The 23,368-nt window shown below is 55.6% G+C and overlaps 1 protein-coding gene across 1 annotated transcript in view; it reads right to left on the bottom strand.

Moving 5' to 3' along the window:
* The window catches only part of SULT4A1 (sulfotransferase family 4A member 1), a 30,251-nt gene extending 7,032 nt beyond the window's left edge, over positions 1 to 23,219 (bottom strand). Inside the window, exons 1-5 of the mRNA XM_037846511.1 lie at positions 23,024 to 23,219; positions 8,937 to 9,067; positions 7,585 to 7,665; positions 6,804 to 6,930; positions 2,901 to 2,995 (exon numbers count right to left, since the gene is read on the bottom strand). Of these exons, the coding sequence (XP_037702439.1) occupies positions 2,901 to 2,995; positions 6,804 to 6,930; positions 7,585 to 7,665; positions 8,937 to 9,067; positions 23,024 to 23,192 (603 nt within the window). The 5' untranslated portion in view covers positions 23,193 to 23,219. The remainder of the gene's footprint in view (positions 1 to 2,900; positions 2,996 to 6,803; positions 6,931 to 7,584; positions 7,666 to 8,936; positions 9,068 to 23,023) is intronic.
* Between the last annotated feature and the right edge of the window lie 149 nt (positions 23,220 to 23,368).

The following is a 23,368-nucleotide window of genomic DNA, read 5'->3' as shown; positions in this document are numbered from 1 at the left end:
TGGAAACCAGGGTGTTAACTGGGAAGGTGCTAGAACGTTCTAGATCTCGATCTGGGTGGTGCTTACACAGGTACACATGTAAAGGATTATCAAGCTGTGCACTTAAGATCTGTGCACTTCAAAGTTCTACCTCAATAAAAAAGCAAAACCAGCAACAGTAATACAAGGAGCTGGCATTTACGGGGCATCTGCCGAGTGCCAGGCACAGAGCCCTCCCACAATCCTCTGAGCCACCCTGCGATGGCGGAGGCCATCGAGTCCTTGTTTCACAAAGGACAAAACAGGCTTGAGGGGATGACCAGAGCCCAGGTGTGATCTGACATCACCTGCGACTGGGGGGGACAGATTCACGCAGGTAAGTAGCAGAGCCAAGGCCACACTTTCCGCCCCACCACACTATCCTCGGTCCCTTTCGCAGGGTCCTCCAATGAGACATGTCAGACAGGAGGCAGTGTGGGCACGGTGGAGAGCCCCCCACTCGGAAGCCCCTTTGGCTCAGCCACACCCCAGCCACATGGCCATGGGTGTTACATGGCCTCACTTGGCCTGCCTCCCTCACGATGCGGATTAAACCAGATCACCCACAGAAAAGCACCTGGTGGTGGGGAGACATGCAGAGGTTCCTTCCTGCACGCGCAACGGTCTCTGAAGCCAGGCAGCCGATCTCCCTGGATCACCACCGAATCCCCAGGGCCTAGCACTCAGCACCCCTTGGATGTGCCAAGGAGCCCAAGAACCCACTGCGGCAAACATGAGGTGCACAAACCGAGTACTCGCAGACAAAATGCCTGGAGGCTGGGCGCATGCCTGCACACCTAGGAGGTGTTAATGCCACAGAGCACTGTGCCCATGGAGCAAACCCCCAGACCCAGGACCCTCGCCAACATCACGGTCCTGCAGCCCTGAGCCCTGCCCAACACCAGAGACGGGCAGAACCAAGCGGAGCCTCCAGACGGGCTCAGCAAACAAAAAGACTGGGAAACAGAAGATTGCTGGACAGGTTCAAGGGACAGCCAGGAAGTCAGTGTGGAGTCAGACGGTCTGAGAGCCTGAGGGTTGGCTGAGGCCGAGATGGGAGCCAGGGAGGGGCGTGCTCTGTTTTAGCAGGATCGGTGCAGGTGCTGTGCTGAGAGGAAACGGCAAGAAGTCCAGGGAAGAAGCGGAAATGCCGGCTGGAGCTTACTGCAATAATCCAGGGCAGAGAAGATGCTGCCTGGGATGGGGAGTGAGGGGCAGAACTGCGGAGGAATGGTCAGATAAGGGATATTCTGAAAGTAGAACCAAAAGGATTTGGAAAATGGACAGAGGGTGTGAAAGAGAGTGAGGAGTTGACAATGACTCAAGGTGTTTTTTTTGCCCAGGCGGCACAGCGGGTGGTGTTAGTGCCATAAACCAGCAGATGGGAGAAGCGACGGAGGAGCTAAGGGGAAAGCTCCGGAGTTCAGACTAAACACTAAGTATGTGATGTATACCAGACATCTGAGTGGCTCCGGGGACTGGGCCATGGGAAGTGCACGCTCGAGAGGCACACAGCTGGTCTGGTGATGTTATTTAAGGCAGAAGAATGGCTGAGATGACCAGGGAGGTGAGGGGCAGCCTGTGGACAGGGCCCAGGGGTGTACACACCCTCAGAGACACAAGGGGAGGGGCACCAACAAAGGGGAGAGAACGGGAGAGCCAGGGGCGTGAGGCAGCTCTAGGACCACTGGGCTGAGCCAAGTGGAGGTCACTGGTGCCCCCAACACAGCTGTTTGGGGGGACAGCAGGGCAAGCCTGACTGGAATGGGTCCAAGAGAGAATGCGAATGAGGCAGTGAAAATGTTCTGGAAGGAGACAGTGGCAAAGGTGCAGTGAGCTGTACATTTTAAAGGGTGAGTTTTATGGTGTGGCAATTACATCTCAATATAAAGAAAGAACGGAGGAGAGGAGAGGAAGTGCAGACAGGAAGCATAGACAACTCTTTGAGGGGTTTCACAGTCAAGTGGAGCTGCGAAGAGAATTCTGGTGGTGAGAGAAGAGGGGTTAGGAGAAAGGTTTGTGTCTGTGTTAAGGAGAAATGTCGTCAGTGTTCCTCTACTGATGCATCACACAGACCCAGGAGGGCAAGTCTGTCCTCGAGTTCAACCTGCTGTGCACGCAAAGCACTTCCGAGTGAACATGGTGGCCAGGACAGCGCTCATGATGACAGTGGAGACAATGCCATGTGCTCAAGTTCAAACAGCGCGATCTGAGGGCAGAGGCAAGGCCCTACTTCATTTCCCTGTCGCCTCTGCCTTGGCAGGGCTGGGCACACAGCAAGTGAACATTCATTCAATAGCTAACCACTTACTGTGGATATCCATCTTGCCACGGACTATGCTGGGCACACAGAAACACCCACTGACTCAGTCAACGCACAGTGGTCAGGAGCTGCCACATACAGAAAACTGGCCACAAGGGGCTCAATCGGAGCTCCACCATCTCAGCATCCTGATCCTTAAGCCGTCCCCTCCCGAGAGCAGGGGGTACAGTGGAAGAGCCTAGCTGTACCTCTTCCACTGTGGAGGAAGGAACAGGGATGGACAGGGGCTTTCTAAGCACTGCAGAAAACACAGCCCAGGAACTGCCCAGGGGCTGGGGGAGGGAGGAGGGGCCCATGTGGGTGAGCACAGGCTAGAGCTCCATCACCAGCCCAGCGGGGACTCTGGGACATCAGGGAACTTCTCTGCATCCCAATCTCACCCGAGACGAGGGTCTTGGAGTGGCTGTGCAGGGCACCCCGGGTATCCCCACTGGCAGTCTTGGTGGGGTGAGTGGGCTCTGCATACCCCCTGCATGCACACAGCGGACAGTCCGGCATTAGGAACAGCTGGAATGAGGGCCACCAGCCCCATGGACGGCCGCTTCCTGCAGCAACTCACCCGGTGCATGTCTTCATACTTGAGGAAAAGCACGTTTGAATCCATGCGGTGTTCCCAGAACTCCTGCACGTGCTCAAACCAGGAGCCGTAGCCTACTGTGGAGACAGTGAGGAGAGGGTGGGTTGCACAGCTGTGGGAGAAGACCTGAGCACGGGGGGCTCCCCCCTCTTACCGTCCAGAAGCTCTGAGGAGACTCTCCCTAACTCAGGCAAGAAAGGAATAAGCTCTCAGCCTGGCTGGCAGCCCCCAGATCAGCCAGGCCAGGATCCCCTCTTCCCCTGCATTCTAAGTAAGTCTCTCCTGCCAGGAGCCCCTCTTCTCCCCACTCCATCCCCTCAGCCCCGATGCCACGAAGACATGAACATTGGGGTGGGGCCTCTGCTCATCTGTGGGTGGGGGGAGCCCAGCGGGGACTCGGCAGTACCCACTGTCTGACCTGGAAGAGAACCTGCGGTGACACCTGCCAGGCCAGAGGGCCACAGGCAATGCCCCAGGGAAGACCAGAGGTACCACAAGACATCTGAGGGGAAGGCTGCTGAGGCCCAGCCCCTGCCTTTCCTCTGTGGCCTCACTGACTTGGGTTGGGGAAGGGGCCGCAAAGTTCTCTGTAAAAGCAATGAAGTGTCACCCGCCAGTCTCCCACTGCATGGGTCTTCTGAGGGGCTGATGCTGTAAACGGAGAGGTGGGAGGGCCTCAGCCTAAGAGCAGTGAGAAGCTGAGGCCCGGCTGGGACATGAGGGGCCGCCCAGGAGTGGTGGGCTAGGCTGCCTGCCCCTCACTTGTCCATCTGTCCATTTAGTGCACACAGGCCCTGCGGATTCAGACTTGACAGTCCAGGGCTTAGGGAATCCATGGCCTGGCAGGCCGAGTAATGGTCTGGTCCATCGGCCACTCTAGACAGAGGCAGGCACTGTGGAACGTGTGGGGCCCTTCCCACATGGGGACTGAGCTCCACAGTGCAGTCTCCAAGGGTCAGCAAGAGGCAGCCCACAAAGAAGGAAAGTGGCAGTTGGGGAGATAGCAGGTCCAAGTGCACCAGCCTGGGGCAGGCCAGGTGCAGGCGACAGAGCAGGCCAGGGCCGGGCACGGGGGCCTGCAGGTGTCAGGCCAAGGTGAAGGAAATGGGAGGGTTGCCACAGGAGCAGATTTAGGGGAGGTCAGAATAGCAGCATGGTGAAGAAGAAGGGCTCTGGATGGAAGCTGTCAGCCTCTCCAGTCCTTTACCAGCTGTGTGGCTTTGGATACACCGCTTAACCTTTCTGAGCCTCTGTATCTGCAGGAGCCCCCACACTTCACCGAGCTGCTGGGACATGCAGCGAGGTCACATGGGTGCAGTTAGTCTGGAGGGCCTTGCGGTGGGAGGTGCACGTTCCTGTCTCCCGCTCAGGCAGCACCGTGGAGGTCCTATGGTGCCGTCACCAGAGGAAGACATCGGGTTCAAGGGCTGTCCTAGTTGCACTGCTGGGGAACACTGAGACCCAGCTGTGCCAAGGGGGCAGCGCTCCCACTCACAGGGGTCATTCCTTACACACGGGATGGAGCCTGTGCCCCCGAGTTGCTGGTCCCCTCGTAGATTTCAATGTGTGACCGAGGGTGGGACAGCTGGGGAGCCGGGGGACCGCCAGCCCGTGGGTGCCCACCTCAGCCTGCCTTCCCACCAGCAGGTGGCAGCACAGCACAGCCTAGGCCCCGCGGCCTCAAGGAGCACAAGGAGCAGGAGGGAGCCCATCTGGCCCCAACCCCACATTAATTGAAACGGGGCTCTGGAAGGCAGAAAGGGGGTGCTGGTGACTGAGCAGAAATGAGTGGAAGGAGAAGAGCATGGAATTTAGTCAAAAAGCCTTGTTATAACCCGGGGTCTTGACCTCTTGGAGCCTCAGTCTCTTCATCTGTGAGACGAGGCCGGGTTGGTAAAGCACCCTGTCGAGACCAGGCAAGGACATGTGGACGGCAGCAGGTGGTCCTCCCTGCACTTTCCTGGGCTCAGGACAAAGAGCCGCCCGCTCAGCGCAGCCCATCGACGTCACCTTGTCCAACCTCCTCTCCTTAGGGGGTCAAAGCTGCAGCCCAAGGAAGGGAGCTGCCCAAATCGCTCACAGGTTAAAATCAGCGAAGACCCAAGAGAAGAACCATGTCCCCTCCCTCCTCCAATTGGGGGGCCCCGGGTCCAATGCCGGGCTCTGGTGGCAGCTTCTCTAGGCCCTGCACTCTGCTGTGGCCTCTGGCCTCACTCTATTGGTGAACGGCATCATTTCAATGCTCCACCTGCACCGGATATTTCAACTGCTAAGAACCTTGGGCAGAGAAGGAAAAGAGACTTTCCTTTGAGACCTCAGTATTTGGTGTCCTGACTGGGACACCTGAGGAAACAGACAAGAGTGGAAGGCGGGGAAGCTGCTGTGCCTATCGAGAGGCCTCGGTGTCTGTGGCCTTGAACGTCGGAGGCAGGGAGGGCATCATGGCCTTGAATGCTTGGAGAGGCCTCTGTTAGGACAACTTCTAACTCTGTGGCCCAACCAGCAGGCAAGGAGGTGGACACTTACTTGGCGGTCACTGCTGTTCGTGGCAGCTGTCCCTGTGCAAATGGCTACTTGCGTGGAGGCAGGGGTACATGCTGGGACTGAAGGAAGGGGCTTGCTCTAAAGGCAGGGCAGAGGGCAGATGAGGGGAGAGCCAGGACAGAAGACTGTCATCAGACTCGGGGGGCCTGAGGGAAGAGGGTACAGACTGCAGCTGAAGCAAAGATTTGCTGGAGGGACACAGAAAAGTTCCAAGCCTCTTAGGAACTTGTAGGCTTTTAAAACTACAAAAATTTTAGTTTTGAATGTTCCAGGCCTTTTAGGCAGCTGAGTTCTACACATGCTACAGTGCACCATGAGGGGTCAGCTGTCAACCAGGCCTGGGTAGGCAGCACCAGGTGCCGGCACCCTGAATTTCAGTTAAACATGGGGCAGCTCTGATGTGGGCATTATAAGCCTAGACTTCCTTTATGCATTTTATCCTAATCGTGTCAAGCAATCTCTCTACAGAGTCCCGGACAAGCCCACTGGATAGTGGGGGTGAAGCTATGCCACAGGAGTTGGGAAACAGCAGGAAGTGTCTTCAGACTTGGGCACAGCATGGTCTGGGTGTGGACTCAATTATACAGGTATGACCCATTTCAAAACTCTTCTCAGTACAAATGCTCAACTGCCCACTTGCAGCCCTAGAAGGATCCCCAAAGAGGGAAGCACCTTGGGAAGGAGGGAAGAGTGGACAAGCTGTTGGCACCATCCCCATGGGCACAGGTACCCCAGCCTGGAGAAGAGGGGTGGGGAAGAGAGCAGGTACATACTCGCTGTGAGAGGGGAGTGGTGCTGTAGGGGTGACCAGGCCTCTCTCCACCCTGACTGCTCCTCCCCTGGGGAAGGGGTGATGGGGGGAGCATCTGGCACACTCAGGCCCCCCCATGCCCTGCTGCCCCTGGGCAGAGCCTTGGTCCACAACCCTCCCTGCCCCCTGATGCCCACCTGGGGCCAGGGCCAAGGCTGCCTGACGTCCACAGCTGAAGGCCCACCCGGCTGACAGCTCTGCTCTGGCCTCTGTCACTGACAGTGGGTATTTGGGTCCCCATTTCCACCATTTTCATTCTCCCTTGTTCAGAAACCAGGGAAGAAGGAGGGATGCTCGTAACTAGGGAATGTCTCAGAAACCCAGCAATGTGTAGAAAGAGCTGGGCTCCGGGAGTGACACCTGCCCTCCCACCTTCCAGCTTCATGACCTCGACAAGCCATGTTGGTCGAGCTTCCTCACCTGAAGAACGGGAAGCAAGGGTGAACTCGCAAGGCTACTGCAGAACTGGAGGCATCAATTAACCATTAATTGTTGTCATTCTCCTGTCCTGTAGGGGTGAAAACACTTACATTTGTCATTCATAAATCTCCGGCAGAATTCTTGGAAAGTGCCTCGGTAGCTCATGGTCCGCAGGGAGCGGTGGAACTGGTAATAGGACACCACCAGGTCCTTGGGGTTGCGAGCCATGTAGATGACCTGCAGGCAGGAGGGCCCATTAGTGGATGGAGGCAGGTCCCTTTCCCGCCCAGGCAGGCTCAGAGGATGGACAGATGGATAGTCCACCCTCTTGTATGTCGCCAGCAGTTATAGGCCAACACCCCATTTCCAACATCATGTTCAGACCCATGTTCGCTACTGCCAGATACTTTTTTTTTTTTTACATTCTGTTTCAATAGTGATATTCTCCTGTCCCTCCGACAGTACTTGCTAGGATCGTTACTTGACTGTTTCTTGTATTTTTGTCCGCTGTGACTGCTTTTATATCAGCGGCAGACAGAAGGACGAGAGCCCTGGGACACCAGCCAGGAGGCACCCAGGCCTCCCCAGCGTTACGCACAGAGACAGAACAGCTAGACACACAGACGCCACCGGGCGCCCTCAGCCTCTGTCCGGCACACGCTGGGCTCAGCTGGTCGGGTGTGCCAATGCAGGGGGGAACCAAAACCAGAGGCATGGGGTGCTGCTGGGGCGGACGACCTGAGATGACCTCTGGAAGGCCCTTCCACCATACAGGTCCCCTGGGAGCAGAAGCCCTGGGAGCCAGTAACCGACCGCGGACCTGCCGGCCGGCCCAGCCACATGCCTTGGGCTCCTCTGTCAGGAGGGCAGCCGGGGAGGGGTCACACTTACCTTGGACTCGCCGCTGTGGAGATCCGAGGGCAGAAAGCGGTAGGGGAGGTGGCTCTTGATGAGGCGGGGGGAAGTCAGCTCCTACAGCAGGGGCAGACGGGAGAGGGGGCTCCAAGGAATGGTCTCATTTCAGGGAGTCTGGGGGAAGGTCTCAAAATGGGATCTGGGGCTGGGGAGAGGTGGTCTTGGACAAAGTGAAGACCTAGAATGCCAGTGACAACCTTCTCGTCTGGGACAACCGTCCAAGCTGGGCCAAGGGCAGGCAGTGAGGTATAGCTCCCCACCTGGAGGAGTCAGCCAGCCGCACCCACAGGGTCTGCTCAGAGGATGGGGCCCTGGGATGGACCCTGAGGGGTGGCAGAGGGACCACGAGCCACGAGGTGTGGAGGAGCACCTGCTGGCCGTCACGGCGGCCCCCACTGGTCTTACCACTTCCACCTCTCCCCATTGTGCCTCCTCGCCAGCGCCTGGGGTGACCTGGCAAATGCTTGGTCAGCTCCCACAGGCCTCCACTCACAGCCCCCAGGGCCCATCACACGCAGGGCTCTCGGCTGTACCCCCCGCTCAGGAGCAGCTGGGCCTCGGGCCTCTCTCCTTTCAGGACCTCACTCAGACGCCCCCTGATGAGGGGCCTTCCCAGCCCTCCGTGCTTTGCTCCCTGTCCAGCACAGATACTTATTTTTACTTTCTTGCCTGTCTCCATCATCAGGACCTAAGCTCTGCGAGGACCGCATCTTCCCTCTGCCAAGAGCAGTGCCTGGCACGTGGTGGGCACACAATACATTTTACTGAGTGACTCAAAAGAGGCCATCAGGACACACAGGCCAGGTGGTGTCGGGTGTCAAAGACCAGCCACAGGCCTCTGAGCCTCACTGTGAGGCCACTCTCCCGGGACGGCCCTCTCAGAGCCGTACTCAGGCTGCTATTACAGTCCCACAGGACATGAGGCCGAAACCAGAGAGGTGGTGGTGGGGATGGGGTGGAGAGACATTCCAGAAGCACTGGTGGGGGAGAAGTGACATTACTGTGGGATAATCACGTTTATCTCATTCTTCATGCCAAACATTCTGGGCAAACACCTCCCGCCCACTCCCTAGACAGACGGGGGGAGAGAGAGAGCAGTAGTCCCAGGGCCTGCCGCCGCCCTCGTGTCCTCCCCACCTCTCTCTCTGAGGCAGCACAGACACCCTCCACCCGGATCTGACCTTCCGGGGTCACTGGTGCCAGTTCCAGCCTGCCAGTCTCTCTCTCCAGGGTGTATCTGGGGACTCTCTGCCCTTCTCCCACCTACAAGGCTCCCCTGTACCCCCACAGGGTGCAGCTACAGGAACAGCCCGAGGGGCCGGCAGTACCTTGATGATGTCCAGGCCCGGCTGAGGGTACTCCAGGACTGGGAGCTGCTCCTCGATGTTCATCAGCCCGATCTCGTCAGGGTCGGCCCCCTGGCTCACCAAGTAGACCACCTCCTGCAGCAAGCTCGTGCCTGGGGGGAGGGGGCACATGAGTACAGGTGCCCCACGGCCCCTCATCTCCATGGAAGCACCTGCTGCCCTCAGCACCCATCTGCCCAATGACAAACATGGGCAGGATGGGTCCCAACGTTGCCACGAGATGCGAAGAGGCCATGCTGGAGACCAAGAACTACACTGATGTAGAAGTCCCAGTCCTGGGGCTTCCAGAAGGCAAATTTTTCCATTTACCCTGAGTGATCAGGGTCTGGGGATGACTCACTGGCCGATCACTTTATTTACAATGAAAATGTGTCTGCCCACTATGGATCAAGGCCTGGTGTGTAAACACCCGATGACCCACCCCTGGTCTCCACCAATGGGCACGCCCAGAACAACCAACCCTGCCATCGACCCTGGCACCGAGGCTTGGAAACACCAATGTCCAGCTACAGGAGAACAAACCCGTAGAACATGGAGCTTGTGCAGGAGTACAAACAGCAGTGCAGGAGGAGGAAGTATGGCCCCCCAGCATGGCTAAATCTCACAGACATAACAGTGAGCAAAGTAAGCCAGACTCCACCAAGCAGCTCTTGTATGAGTCTGTACATTCCCATATACATGAGGTCCAAGAGTGGGCAAGACTCAGCAACAGAGACAGAGTGAGGACAGTGGTTATTTGGGAGGGGAGCATCAGCTCAGAGAGGACCCAAGGGACAGGCTGGGGTGCCAGCTCCTGGGGCTCTGTGCCAGTTTGGATGTATTATGTCCCCCAAAACGCCATGTTCTTTAATGCAATCTTGTGGGGGCAGACATATTAGTATTGATTAGGTTGGAATCCTTTGATTGAGTGTTTCCATGGAGATGTGACCCACCCAACTGTGGGTAATACCTTTGATTAGATTATTTCCATGGAGGTGTGGCCCTGCCCATTCAGTCTGGGTCTTGATTAGTTTACTGGAGCCCTATAAACGCTCAAAAGAAAGAGCTCAGTGCTACAGCCAAGAAGAGACATTTTGAAGAAGGCCATTGAAAGTAGACTTTTGCTACTCCAGAGTTTGCCTGGGAGAAATAAGAGAACACCCCCAGACACCTAGAGAGAAACATCCTGGGAGAAAGCCATTTTGAAACACAACCTGGGAGCAAAGGAAGAAGCCAGCCACGTGCCTTCCCAGACAGCAGAGGTGTTCCAGACGCCACTGGCCATTCTTCAGTGAAGGTGCCCTACTGTTGATGCCTTAGCCTGGACACTTTTATGGCCTTAAGACTAAAACTTTTTAACCAAATAAACCCCCTTTATAAAAGCCAATCCATTTCTGGTATTTTGCATTCTGGCAGCATTAGCAAACCGGAACAGGCTCTTTAGCCCAGTCTGGTGGAGCTGCATGGGCATAAGCATATAAGTCAGACTTCAATTTAAAAATAAAAAACCTGCCTTCTATCTGCTCAGAGGTCAGAGGGGGCCTGACCTTTCCCAGGGCTGGTTACCAGCGCCCCTTCTCCTGAGGAGGGGGTGCCCGGGCCCACATCACTGAAGGCCGAGCAGCCCGCCGGGGGCACCGGACTCCTCGGGAGTGCTGAGAAGGACCTTCAGCCTCCCCGGGGCCACAAACCTGCCGAGCAGTTCTCCCGCCTCACAACCCCCCACCCCGAGGGGGTCCCAGCAGCACATCTTGGGCACGGCCCCAGGGGCTGTCCCTCTGTTCTCATGAAGGGCACCTTTTAGGTCCAGGTTCAACGGCCCCGGCCTAAAGGACCCCCTCATGGAAACTCTGCCATGAAGCAAGGTCAGGCTCCCCAGTGACCACCCCCGACACCCCTCCTGGCCGACTCCAACCACCTCCCACGCTCGCTCCACCTGGCGTCCTCGCTCCAGATCTCTCCCTTCGGAGGCTGCACCCGTGCCCCTCCCTCAGCTCAGCACACTCCCCACACCTCCCCTGACCCTCGATCTAAAGTCACACCCCCCACAGCCCGTTACTCCTCCTCTCCTGCACTCAGCCCTCCTCCTTGGACCCCTAACAGAGCCGTGCAAGTGTGCACACGTGTACATATGTGGACAGCCTCTTTCTGCTAAGCTCCAAGGGCAGCGGCCGGGCCTGCTCCGCCCAGCAGGGCATCCCGGCAGGCAAGCCGGCGCCTCTGGGCTGAGGGAGGCAGATCCAGGGCTCAGCCCTGGGCCAGGGGACCTGCCGATCACGTGTGCTGGCCACCCTGGCTGCAGAGTCCTAGTCACACCTACAGGACCCCCACAGGCAAGGAGCCAGCCCGAGAAGGGGAGCTCCCAGGGAGCAGGCTGGCTACAAGCACCTTCTCCATCCCCCACTCCACCCCAACCATCAAACTGCTCCAGGGTACCAGGAAGCCCAAGGCTGTCCTAGTCTGACTCTCAGGGGAGAGGGACACAGCCAACCTCGCACTCCTTTGTCCTCTTCAGGGGCATCGGCTCTGTGGCAGCTCCCCCTCCTTAACCCAACCTGGAAACGCTCGGGCCTCAGCCCCAGGGCCCTGGCTGCATCAACCTCTGGAGGGCCCCGCCCAGTCCTGCCCTTCCACCTCCGACTCCACACTGACCCCCCACAGGTATGGACTCTAGCAGACAACACCCCACATCTCCACAGGAACTGGCACCTCCAAGTGCACGTGTCTGAGGCTGACCAGAGTCACCCCACAGCCCTGCGTTCCCTTCTGCAGCTCAGCAGGGGACTGAGGCCAAGCAGGGGCTGACCATCCACACCTTCCCCACCCCTTAGACACCAGCGAACCCCGCGGTGCCCAGGCTGGGCCCTCCTCCCCACCATCCCTCGCCTCTGCGGGATTCCCTCAGCAATGTCTGTCCCGCCCCCACCCTCCTGTTTAAAACATCGCACCAGAATGACGCTTGCGCATTCACGCTAGGGCGTGTCACCTGTCCGCGGCTGCCCTCTCCCTCGGCACAAAAGTGAGGCCTTCACGATGTCCTGAGAGGTCTGTGTGAGCTGCGTGCCATGACCCCCTCAGCACTACTCCCCCAATCCCCTCGGACCCGCGCTCCCCGCCCGTGGAGCTCCTTCTGGCCTCCTTGCTGCTCCTCAAAGTGCCAAGTAGGCCCCTGCCCCAGGGTGTTCGCACCTGCTGTGCCCCTGCCTGGAAGGCCCTTTCCTTCCCTACCTCCCCAACCTCCTTAACCAGCGAGAAGGCCCCGTCCTTCCCGCCTTCACCCTGAAACACTGTCCTCTACTGAGCTAGCCACCCGAGAGCGCCCACACGCTCGCATGTTTATGCCCCTCCCCGCCCAGGAGACTCCGGGTGCCATAAGGACAGAGCTGCTTTGTGTGGCTGCACCAGGACAGCTGGCATCCGGCCGGGGATGGATTCCTGCTTTCTGGATGGACGAGCAAACCCTGGGCGCTGCAGAGGTGCTGAGTAAGAAGAAGGGGAGGCGTGGGGCAAGGGGGGCAGCTTTGGAGCAGAGGCCCTGAAGGAAGCAAGCACTGTGACTTTGTGGGGAAAAAGCAGCTCCTCCAATTTCTCAGCCCACTGGTTCCCAAGGAGCCTTCCCCAGCCACCTGAGGACGGGGTCATCACTCCATTTATAGATGGGGCTCCTGAGGCCCCAAACATGCCCAGGGTCCCTGTGTCCACCCAGGAGCCTGCCCGTCCTCCTCGTGGGGGCCAAAGCCCGGCAGCTCAGGGCAGCTGTGGTGAGCAGAGTTCCGAGATGGGCCTCTCTCCGTGATGGTGTTATTCCCTTCTCAGTGCCCCCCCCCCCCCCCCCGCCTGCAGCCCCCACAGGCTGACAGCCTAGGAGGCCATTCTCTACACACCAAAGTCTGGGGTCATGGCTTGAAATCTGAATGGTCAGCACTGGGAGAGGGCCCGCTCCCCACTATACCCTGGGAGCTCAGGGCCTTGTCCCACTCCCCACACAGGAGTCCCCTGGCATGTCCCCATGAGCTCTCAGCTGCACCCTCGGGGGCATGAGCAGCAGTGTGGCAGGAGAATGATGCCTCATCCCTTCTAAGTTGCGCCAGGGCTCAGTCCCTCCCAAGCCCACTGGCAGCTGCTCCGAGACAGGCTGGCCCTGCCTGCCGCCGGGGCCATGAGGGGCTGGGGGAGCCAGGGAGAGGATGCACACAGTGGGAGTGTCTGCTCTGCAGGCACCAGGGCCCACACAGGCCTGCACCTCTGTCCCTGTCAGGCCAAGGGGAGGTGAGAATGGAAAGCCCAGAGACTTCTGCTCATCACATTTAATCTTCCCAGCGCTTCTGCACAGGGGCCTGGGAAGGGTGGCATCTCCATCTCAGAGAAGAAAGGTAGGCCAGGGCCAGACCCGGCTTGAGCCATGCCAGAGCCCTGCTCTTCCCAGGAATGCCTCCCTCGCAGTCTTCCACCTAGGAGCAGATGGTCTGCCCATGGTGAGGTGTGTCCATTTGTCTGTTCATCCATCCACCCATCTGTCCATCCATCTGTCCATCCATCCATCCATCCGTCCATCCACCCATCTGTCTGGAGTGGGAAGGGACCCCAGAGACATCCCCACTGAGCTCCTGGCTTGAATGAGGAGAGAACTGCAGCCAAGAAGGGGCAGGGATCTTGGCCAGGGTCACTCGGCAAGTCTGGGGATGAGCTCCACCTTGACAGCCTGTTCCCACACGCGGGGGCCTGGACGGCACTCTCAGATGAGGAGAGCCCACCGCTCTCCAGCCATGGGGCTGCCGTCAGCCACAGGGGTCACCACAGAGCCTCTCCTCCCAGAAAACAGGAGCAATGTCCCTTCTTCTCTGGGGTGTTGGGGGCCCAAAGGAGATGACAAGCGGGAAGGGCCACAAAGCGACCTGCTCAAGCCAAAAAGGCTCAATCCAAAGGCAGGAACTCAGCACCTAAGATTGTCACACAGGAACATGCACCAAGCTCATCGCCTACAGAGGAGGGATGTGACCCCTTGTCACTTCCCAAGACATGGACCCCACGGAGCAGCTTGCCCGCAGAAGGCAATGCCATGCTCTTCACAGCCCGACAGCCTGGGAGGGAACAAAGCTCAGAGTTGAGTCCCAAGTCACAGGGCTGGGGAGCACGAGGGAGGGGCAGCCGGGGGTGCAGTGGCTACAGCACACCGAGAGCCCCTTCCCACCCTCTCCCTGCCTCCGCCCCCTCAGCCATCCCTGTGCAGAGTCTGGAGCCTCTTGGGGGAGGGGGCACAGGAGAGAAATGACTTCCATAATTGCAACTAAAAGCTGGAAGACAGCCTAATTCCAGCAGCAAATCCAATTTGAGATGAGCCAGGAGCCAAGCATTCAAAATAGAAACCGAGGAAGAGCTGACAGGGCAGGCCCACCTTGCCGGAGAGGGAAAAGGAGCCACGTGCACACCCCAACAGCTCAGCTGGCAGGTCGGCCAGACGGCCTTAATGTACAGAAGTGCTTCTGCTGACACCATCAAAACCCCTTCTGAGTGGCAAACAAATCAATACCTCACTCCCCCACTCCCCGGCCGGTGGCAGGCAGCACATCCTGACACTGGGTCAAGAACCATCGAAACTCAGAACAAAATGCTCAGAACCCTGGACACCAAGCTTCTGGGGTGGAACGCTGGGGTGCAGCCATGAAAATTCCCACCAAAACCCTAGGGGCAGAAGGATCCCAGGCTCTAGGGGCAGAACCAACCAGAACTGGGCCCCAAACCACTAGGATGATCCTGGGGTTGGAACCCTCCGGAATTCTCTTATTTTCATTTATATTACTACCAAAATCACACATGGGCCTAGTTTAAAAAGTTAGAATCCGTGCTCACAACCTCACTGTGTGATCTGTAAACTGTAGATGGTCAACTGGTTTTCCAGGAAGGAAAACGAGGATTTGGTCACGCTCCCTCACCTACAAACTTCCCTCCTCCCCAACCCCCAAGCACCCCCAAGACAGCCCATTACATGTTTTGACCTAATGCAGTTCAAGTCAGTGTTTTGTGTAAGGTAACCATGTAGGGGTTACACTTCCTTTCTTGTACATTTTGTTTTTTTTTTTTTTCTGGAGTGAGTAACTGCCTTTGTTTGCTTGTGTGGTTTTCTACGTGGCTATTAACGTTCATTCTCCAGTTCTGAAAAACATCCTCTCAATAGGGCCAAATACATGGCGTGACCTCTAAATTCCAGTTATTTCTTGGGGACACAGCCCCTTGCACCCAGGCTCCCACTGTCCTGCCTGGAGGAGCTGTCTCTGAGTGTGCTGTACAGATTCTTGGGGTCCTCTCCACCTCGCTCAGGAGGGTTCCCCGTTTCCTTTATATGTACACTCCTAGATACTGTTGTCCTGGCCCACTCTTGGGGGGGAGGGGTCTGTCCTCCAGGTGCTGCTGTAGAAAGACAGTATCAGAATTTACAGTTTTGAGACCTTGTATGAGTCCAACTGTCTATTTCCACCTCAGCCATGTGGCTGACTATAAAATTCCATGCTGGAGAACATGTTCCCTTCAGAATTTTGAAGTCACTGCTACTGGATTCCAGCTGCTCATTTTGCTGTTGGGAATTCTGAGGTTCTGGTTGTAACTTCTTTGAGTGTGACCCATTTTTATTTCTTTGTTGGTTAGAGATCTTTTCTTTATTCTCAGTTTTGAAATTTCACAACATGCTTCATTGTGTTCTTTTACCTTTTCACTGTGCAAGACACTTGGAGAGGCTTTTTAAGTCATTATATTTGAGTTCTGGGAATTTTGGTCTCAATAATATTCTCTCTTCTGTTTTCTCCATTCTTTCTGCAACTCTCAGATCAATCTAATTGTCTTATCCTTTTGCTCCTACTTGCCCTCATGTTGTCTTTTTGCTCTACCTCCTAGGATATTTCTACAAGTTGACCATCCAAACCTTATAACTGAGTTTTTAAAAATTTCAACTATATTTGTAATTCCCAAGAGCTCAATTCATGGTCTTTTACGGTTCCTCTCATCTGTCTCAATTCTCTGAGGACATTATCGAGAGTTGAGTGGGGTAGGATTTTTGGTTGGTGTCATTCTGGTTTCTTAGGTTTTCTTCTTCTCCTGACATCATCTTTGATCCTGACTTCCTTATTCCCGCTATTTTGTTTTGGTTTGTTTGGATGGGTTTCTCTCCTTCCCACTGCAGGCTTTAGTACCTGGTGGTCCTTGAATGTCCATTCACAGGTAACAAAGGACACTGGCGGCAGCCTCGGTGGGCGGGTGGGGTTGCTGACCAGAGGGCTGCATGTGTGTGTGAAAGCACCCATCCTAGATGGCTTCTCAGGGGCAGTCCAGGCATTTCCCTGGGAGACTCCAAATGTAAATGTCTGTAGGTCTTCTCTGTGGGTCAGTTTCTCAAGACAGGATGCCTCCAGTCTCCTGCCTGGGGGCTGTAATACCGGCTGGGCCACAAACAGGTAGGAAAAGGGGCAGGAATCTCACCTTGCAACGTGGTACTTTCACAAAACCCCCTTGCAATAACGCATTTGTTTCCAGCCTTTAGCTGTGCTGAAATCCCCCAAATCCACAGCCTCTCTGGATCACCTTCCCCAAAGAAGAAATCTGTCCTTGAAAAAGCCTCCTGTTCTCAATCCCACACCTAAGTTGCCACCTTCTCAGCTTCAGATGCATCCAGTCCTGCCTTCCTGAAGTTCTGCAGCTGGAGTTGCTCCACCTGGCTGCCACCCTCCCCGTCTGCAGGCACGCAGGTTCTCACCCTGCTAGGTTACCCTCATCCACCTGCAAGTGATCTTCCAAAAATAGAAGGCTCAGTCACAACTGTCTCATTCTCACTGATGCAGGGCTTTCTATTCCTTTGTTGTCATTTTACTGAGGTTTCAAGACTAGGCAAAGATAAGCATGTATATTCAATGTGCCTCAGTAAATCAAACGCCCCCCCACTGGTATTCCAGAGCCAAAGGACATCAACATTGTGGTGGTTTGAATCTATTATATACCCCAAAAGCCATGTTCTTTTAATCCAATCTTGTGGGGGTAAGACTTGTTGTGGGTGGGAACTTTTTAGATTATTTCCATGGAGATGTGACCCCACCCTTTCAAGGTGGGTCTTAGTGAGTTTACTGGAGTCCTTTAAGAGAGCTCATGGAGAGAGGGAGCTCAGAGAGAACTGAGAGAGACAATTGGAGAGAAGCTACGATATGTAATCCACGGTTTGTCCCTGGAAGAAGCTAAGAGCCGAAACAGACCCAGATGCTTGGAGATGCAGATAGAAAGACGTTTGGAGATGCTAAGTTAAGAGATGAAGCCCAGAGTTTGCCCTGGGGAACCCACAGATGCTTAAAGACAAGGCCACTGGAATCAGAAACTGAAAGCAACACAACCTGGGAGCAAAGGACCAGCAGACGCCAGCCACGCGCCTTCCCAGCTGAGAGAGGTGTTCCGGATACCACCACCTTTTCTTCAGTGAAGGTATCCTCTTGTTATGCCTTAGCTTGGACACTTTTGTGGCCTTAGAACTTTAAATCTGTAACCTAATAAATCCCCTTAATAAAGCCAATCCATTCCTGGTATTTTGCATTCCAGCAGCTTTAGCAAACTGGAACAACATTTTACAGCCAGAATATGCCCAGCTCCCTCTGAAACAGCAATGGTGGAACTTTTGAAAGTGGGACCCTATTGTGCAGGGCCCCCATCCCAGGTGCTGTCACATACACTGTCTTCCAATTCTCAGAATAATTCCCACCATTCAGATGAGGAGATGGATGCTCAAAGAGAAAAGTGGCAGTTCATGGTCATGTGCTGGTACACGGATGGGGAAACCAAGGTGAGGATTATTCCAGCTTTCCAAGCCCCAGCTTTGCCAGCTGCTCACACAAAGGTGTCCAAACAAATACTCTTCAACAGACAATGTTTGTAAAATGCTTACAGTAGTCCAGGCAATATAAATGATTTCTTCACTTGATTCTCAGAAAAACTGTAGGTAGCTGCTGTTACCATCCCCCTAAACACATGAAGATAAGTTTCAGGCATCAACTGCCCAAGGCCACCAAAGCCAGTGGATGGTGAACCCAGGACCCAAAACCTCATCCAACTAACTGGGCTTTACTACACACACACACACATACACACACACACACACACACACTCAGTTTACAAAGGAGTGACAGACCAAGGGCATAGCCCCACTTTTCTCACTTCCAGGTGAAGGCTCCCACCATGGAAACCCCACCACATTCCAGTTGGGGACTGAGCGTGAAACCAAGAAGCAGGAAGTAGCTGGGGGTCACCCGCACCCATGACCATGTGAGCGCAACCTTGGTGGTCCGACCAGCCCTCAACATCCAGGCCACACCCACCTCCTCCAGGCTGTCTCACGAGACTTCTTTCCTCATCTCTCTCATTCCTGGGCCACGACCTGACCTTGAAAATGCCCTCCTTGGCTCATCAGATGGCTTTTCAGACTGGCTTCCCCAGTGTAACTGCCTCTCCTTGAAGACAGTGTCACCTCATTCGCAACACTCCCTATAAGGGTACACTCACATACAAAGAAAACTAAGACATCAGTCTCCCCACCACCTCCCCACCTAGGGGATGTCTTAAAATTTGACTTAAATGAACCATTCGGGTGCAATCCCCTCAGCCGTCATGAGAAAATTGAGGTTCTGAGAGATCTGTGACTCGGCCAAAGTAACTCGGGGAATAGAACCAGGGCAGAAATGCTCAGCCCCAGGCCAGCCTCTCACTCCCTGCACCCACCGCCCCACCTCACCCAGCTAGTCACTGTCTCCCTCCTGGTCAGTGACAAACAAAGGCACACTCACTTCAGGACTGGCTGGAGCACATTCCAGAGCCAATGCTCTGGGACTCGGGGGTGCTGTACCCACCCCGACCCACCAGCACACCTCCCATTAGCAATGAAACCAAGGGCAGTGACCCCATCAGGAGGACCTTCACCCACAGTTTATAGCTCGGATTTAACACAGCCATCTTGGAGAGCCTCTTCCCATTTCATAATGAGGACAAGAGGCTCTGAAAGCAAACGACTATGAACAAGAGCTGTGGTCAACAGCAAAGTCCTATCTGGAAGGCACGATATGCTGCCGGCATTTGGGTCATGGTTCTAATAGGTGAGCAACAGAACTCTGCGATGAGAGATATACTGCACTTCCACACCATCCAACGAGACAGCCATTGACCACATACGGCTACTGAGCAATTGAAATACAGTAAGTGCGACTGAGGATATGAATTTCCAAGTTCACTGAATTTTAATTCATTTAAATTTAAACAGCCACATGTGCCTAGAGGCTAGAGTATTGCACAGCACAGTCGTAACCTGTCATCTGAGCTAAAATGACAGAAACATAAGAAAACATCTAAACAGCAGGGCCACGTTGTAGAAAATAGCATGAGAGGGGAAGCAGAGGATGTTACAGCTAATTATCACTGCCCTTGCCACCAGACTACCAGACAAACTTGATAAGCCCCCTGGCTCTTCTGGGCCTCAGTTTCTCCAAGGGGTGGAGTGGGAGAGGGAAAGGTGGGGAGGTGGACAAGGTTATCTCCAGGGCCTTGGCTCTGACCACCTGCAAGTTCATTATGAACTCAGACTTGAGCAGTGGAACCCAAGGAGTCCTGAGGTTTCCCCGTCACGGCAGGTGGAGGGGACACCTGCTAGCCCTGGGTCCCTGCTCCAGTCCTGGCACTGACCACTGCTTCCTGTAGCTCCTGCCTTCCCCAGCAGCCTGTGAGCTCCCTGAGGACAGGGACCATGGGGAAATTGTCTCTGTATATCTGGAACCTGGAAAAGTATCTGGGCACAACATGCACAGGAAGTGAAAGCTGACATTACTAACAACCCTGCCAGCTACTTGCCACATGCCTGTCATGGGCTAGGAGCTCTGTCATCATTTCTCTTGTCCTTACAGCCAGGCACCAAGGTCTCCCTGTGGAAACCACAGCTCATTTGAACAGGGTCACCCAGCTGGTATGCAGCAAAGCTGCATTCAAACCCAGGACTTTCCACTCCAAAGCCAAGTTCTTAATTTCTTAAGCAATACTGCTTCCTACCAAGCCATCCCTGGTGGAGGAGTGGGAGGAGAGACAGAGAAGGGCCACCCCATGCCCACCTGCAGAGCTCTCAGCAGTGACAAAAACCTTTAAATCCCTAAGTGGCCCAAGACTTCCAGCATTGTAAAGCACACCTGAAAGAAGACTGCAGCCTCTCGCCCCTTGGGGTCCTCCTGACTCTGCAAGGGCCGGGGGCACCTGTGGGGCAGGGGAAGGGCTGGCTATGGAACCATGAGACCTGACAGACCCAGCCTCTGAGCAAGTCCCTCCCTTCTCTGAGCCTCAGCAAAGGGGGCCAAGAGTGTTGCTCACAGATTGATGTTGGTGAAGCACCTGGCACACAAGGACTGGGTAAATGGCTGCAGAAGCTAAGTATAGGCTTGTGCTCAAGATGAGGGCACCTCCAAGGATCCCAGAACTGGAAGCAGCCTCAGTGACCATGCGGTTCAAGCTCTGGGTCTCCCAGAGGAGGAAGCAGAGGCTCAGGCACATCTGAGGGCATGGGAAGTGCTAGAACACGGGTGCTAGAACCCACAGAACTGGTCCTCCTGCTTGAAACAACTTCCAGGGGCCTATTCTCTCTAACATGAGAAGAATCTTAGGGTAGATTCTTGGGACCAATTCTTCAGCCCCCTTTATCGTTTCGTGTAATGGACTTTACCAATAGGGAAGTGGGGAGAATGAGAGCCATAAGAAGCCCTGGTTTAAGGGTACCACAGATGACTGAGATGACTTCTCACTTACCCAGCTACCCTTCCAGTATGGAACGAGGTTGAAAACCAGGAGGAAGTGAAGAACTTCAGAAAACAAGGGCCCACACGGGCCATGCACCCTGCTTCTCCTTCACTCAGAGTCCCCCGGACTCTTGGTCAGCTCATCTCAGCCTTGTAGGGTCACCTGAGCTTAGACTAGTCATTTGCCCTACCTCCATTTCACTGTTTCCCCATCTGTGAATGGAAACCTAACCTTGTCTTACCTCATACAGCTCAGGGAAGAACTGACTGTGATGATAGAGACAAAGGGGCTTTGCAAGCCAGAAAGCACAGAGCGCGGTCAGTTAGTCAGACAGCTACTGGGGTTATTTACTCTTGGTTTATATGCAGTTCTAACAACCACCTACCACCACCACCACCAGAGTCCTCATGCTTCCCAACCCTTGGGTGTTAAAAAGGGAAAAGGTGTATGCAGGTGGCAGACCAAGAAGCAGATAAGAACCTGATAAGGCCATGAGGACTGTCAGAAAAGTAAGAAAACTTTAAAACACAGCTCTCTAGGGAGGGGTCCTGAGGTCACTGCTGTATTTTTAATCACCAAAGAAAGGGGCATTGGCTTTACTCTCCTCAAGGGTGTGCTTTTGTCTTCGAACAAAGTGACAAACAAGAAGAGATTTTTAGTTATCCTTAAGAAAACTTCCTTAGATCTAACACCTCGTTCACCATCAAGGTGCCCAGAAAGGTCCCAGCAGAACCCCAAGGGGCCCCAAGGCCGGGGCCCCCTAAAGCATCTCCCCACAGTCCCCAAGTCCACAGCTTTCCAAGTGAGCCTCCTGGCCAGGTCCTTGAGGAAGGAGCCTAAACCTGGAGTTAACCAGACCCACCTGGACTCCCCTCTCCCCATTCCCTCCCCTTCTCCACTTCACTTCCTCATCTGCAAAACACAGAGAGACCACAGGACCACGGTCCCTTATCTGCAATTCCAAAATCCTAGACAGCTCTGAAAACCAACTTTTACGCAATTCATCTGGAGGCAAGTCCTGTCCTACACTGATATGAGGCTATCTTTAGTCATTATTTATCATATGTGAATATTCATATGTTTTGTAGCAATATATTGTAAGTATATGTCATTCTAAAATACAGCTCCATATTTTATATACACAACTGCTCCTCTAATCTCTGGAATATTCTGAATTCCCACACCCATTGACCCCACAGTTTTGGGGGAGGGGCCCTGGACCTGCAGCGACTCCCTCAAGGAGCTGCTGTGAAAGGAGAGGCCCCTTCCTTCCTTCTTCCCAAGGACAGCCCAGCAATATCCCCAGGCAGCAGGCAGCCCACTCTTAGCCTTCGCTTCTGCAAGCTGCACAGCCCGGGGCCTTCAGCTCCCCCTGGGACTATACACAGCTATGACGGCCAACATACAGCTTTCTGGGCAAATGGGCCCCACTGCTGGTCCATTGTGACCTGAAGGCCACGCTACTGACACATTGCACTCTCTCCCTCTAGAAGGCAGTAGCAGCAAGGCACATTCATGGAAGAGGAAAGCTGCTGCTCCTCTCTACAAACCTCACCTGGCTTTACACTCTATCCAAAAAACTCCCCAGCTGTGGGACTCTGGGCAAGGAACGACCTTCCTTTGAGTCTGTGCCGCCTCTGCAAAACGGGGATGACCCTCTCTACCGTGCAGGGATGCTGTGAAGATGACGTCAGTTAAGCTGAGAAGTGGGGACGCACGCGGGGTACGCGGTGACTGAGGCGGCCCTGCAAAAGGGGAAGCACCAGGCCTGGCACGCAGGGCGCTGGGACAGGGAGAGCCCCAGCCCCCACCGAGCGCCCACGTCGGAAACGAGGGCCGTAAAGGCCTTCAAGTCCATTTTCTCCCCTTCCCAGATGACCACCAGGATTTTGCACCCATCAAAGGCTGTAACGGATACAGAAGCAGAGTGGCGCAGCGACCCGTCCAAGGTCACACTGCCAACCAGATAATGGGAGGGGAAGCTGGGATGGATGGCGGCCCTGGGCCCATCTTCCTGGCAGCTTGGGCCAAACGGGTTCCTTCTCTGCAGAACACTGTCCAGCCGTGGGGTCGCGGGGTCTCCGGCCTGGGCTTCCCCAACTGCAGTCTGCGGACCCACCGCCCCTTCCCCGCCCGCCCCGTCGGCATTGGGCACCAGACGGGCAGAGGGCGGGGCGGCGGCGGCCAGGGACAGGCCGACCACCCCCACCGCGGCCTCCCCGCCCGCGCGGAAGCCCCCGGCCGCGGCGGCACCACACGGCCGCCGCAGAGCTCACCGGACTTGGGGTAGGTGACGATCCACACGTCGCTGGGCCGCACCGGGAAGTTGGCGATCTCCTCCATCTTTCCGCGGCAGAAGGGCGGCAGCCGCACGCCGTGGAACTCGAAGTACTTGCTCTCGAACTCCCCCGGGGTGCTGGGGGTCTCGGCCTCGCTCTCCGCCATGCCGCCGCCGCCACCGCCCCACGGCCCCCGAGCCCGCGCCGCCCGCCCCTGCCCGCTCAGCGCCCACGCTCCGCACGCGCCCCCCCGCCCGCCGCCTCCAGCCGGCGCCTTACGGCTGCGCCCCACCGGCGTGACGTCACGGCGCCTCCCGGCCGAGCCCCGCCCCGAGCCGGGCC

This window comes from Choloepus didactylus, chromosome 8 (assembly GCF_015220235.1).
Source record: "Choloepus didactylus isolate mChoDid1 chromosome 8, mChoDid1.pri, whole genome shotgun sequence".
Lineage (NCBI taxonomy): Eukaryota > Metazoa > Chordata > Mammalia > Pilosa > Megalonychidae > Choloepus > Choloepus didactylus.
The sequence above is the reverse complement of the archived record's forward strand: the minus strand, read 5'-3'. Positions and strand labels throughout refer to the sequence as shown.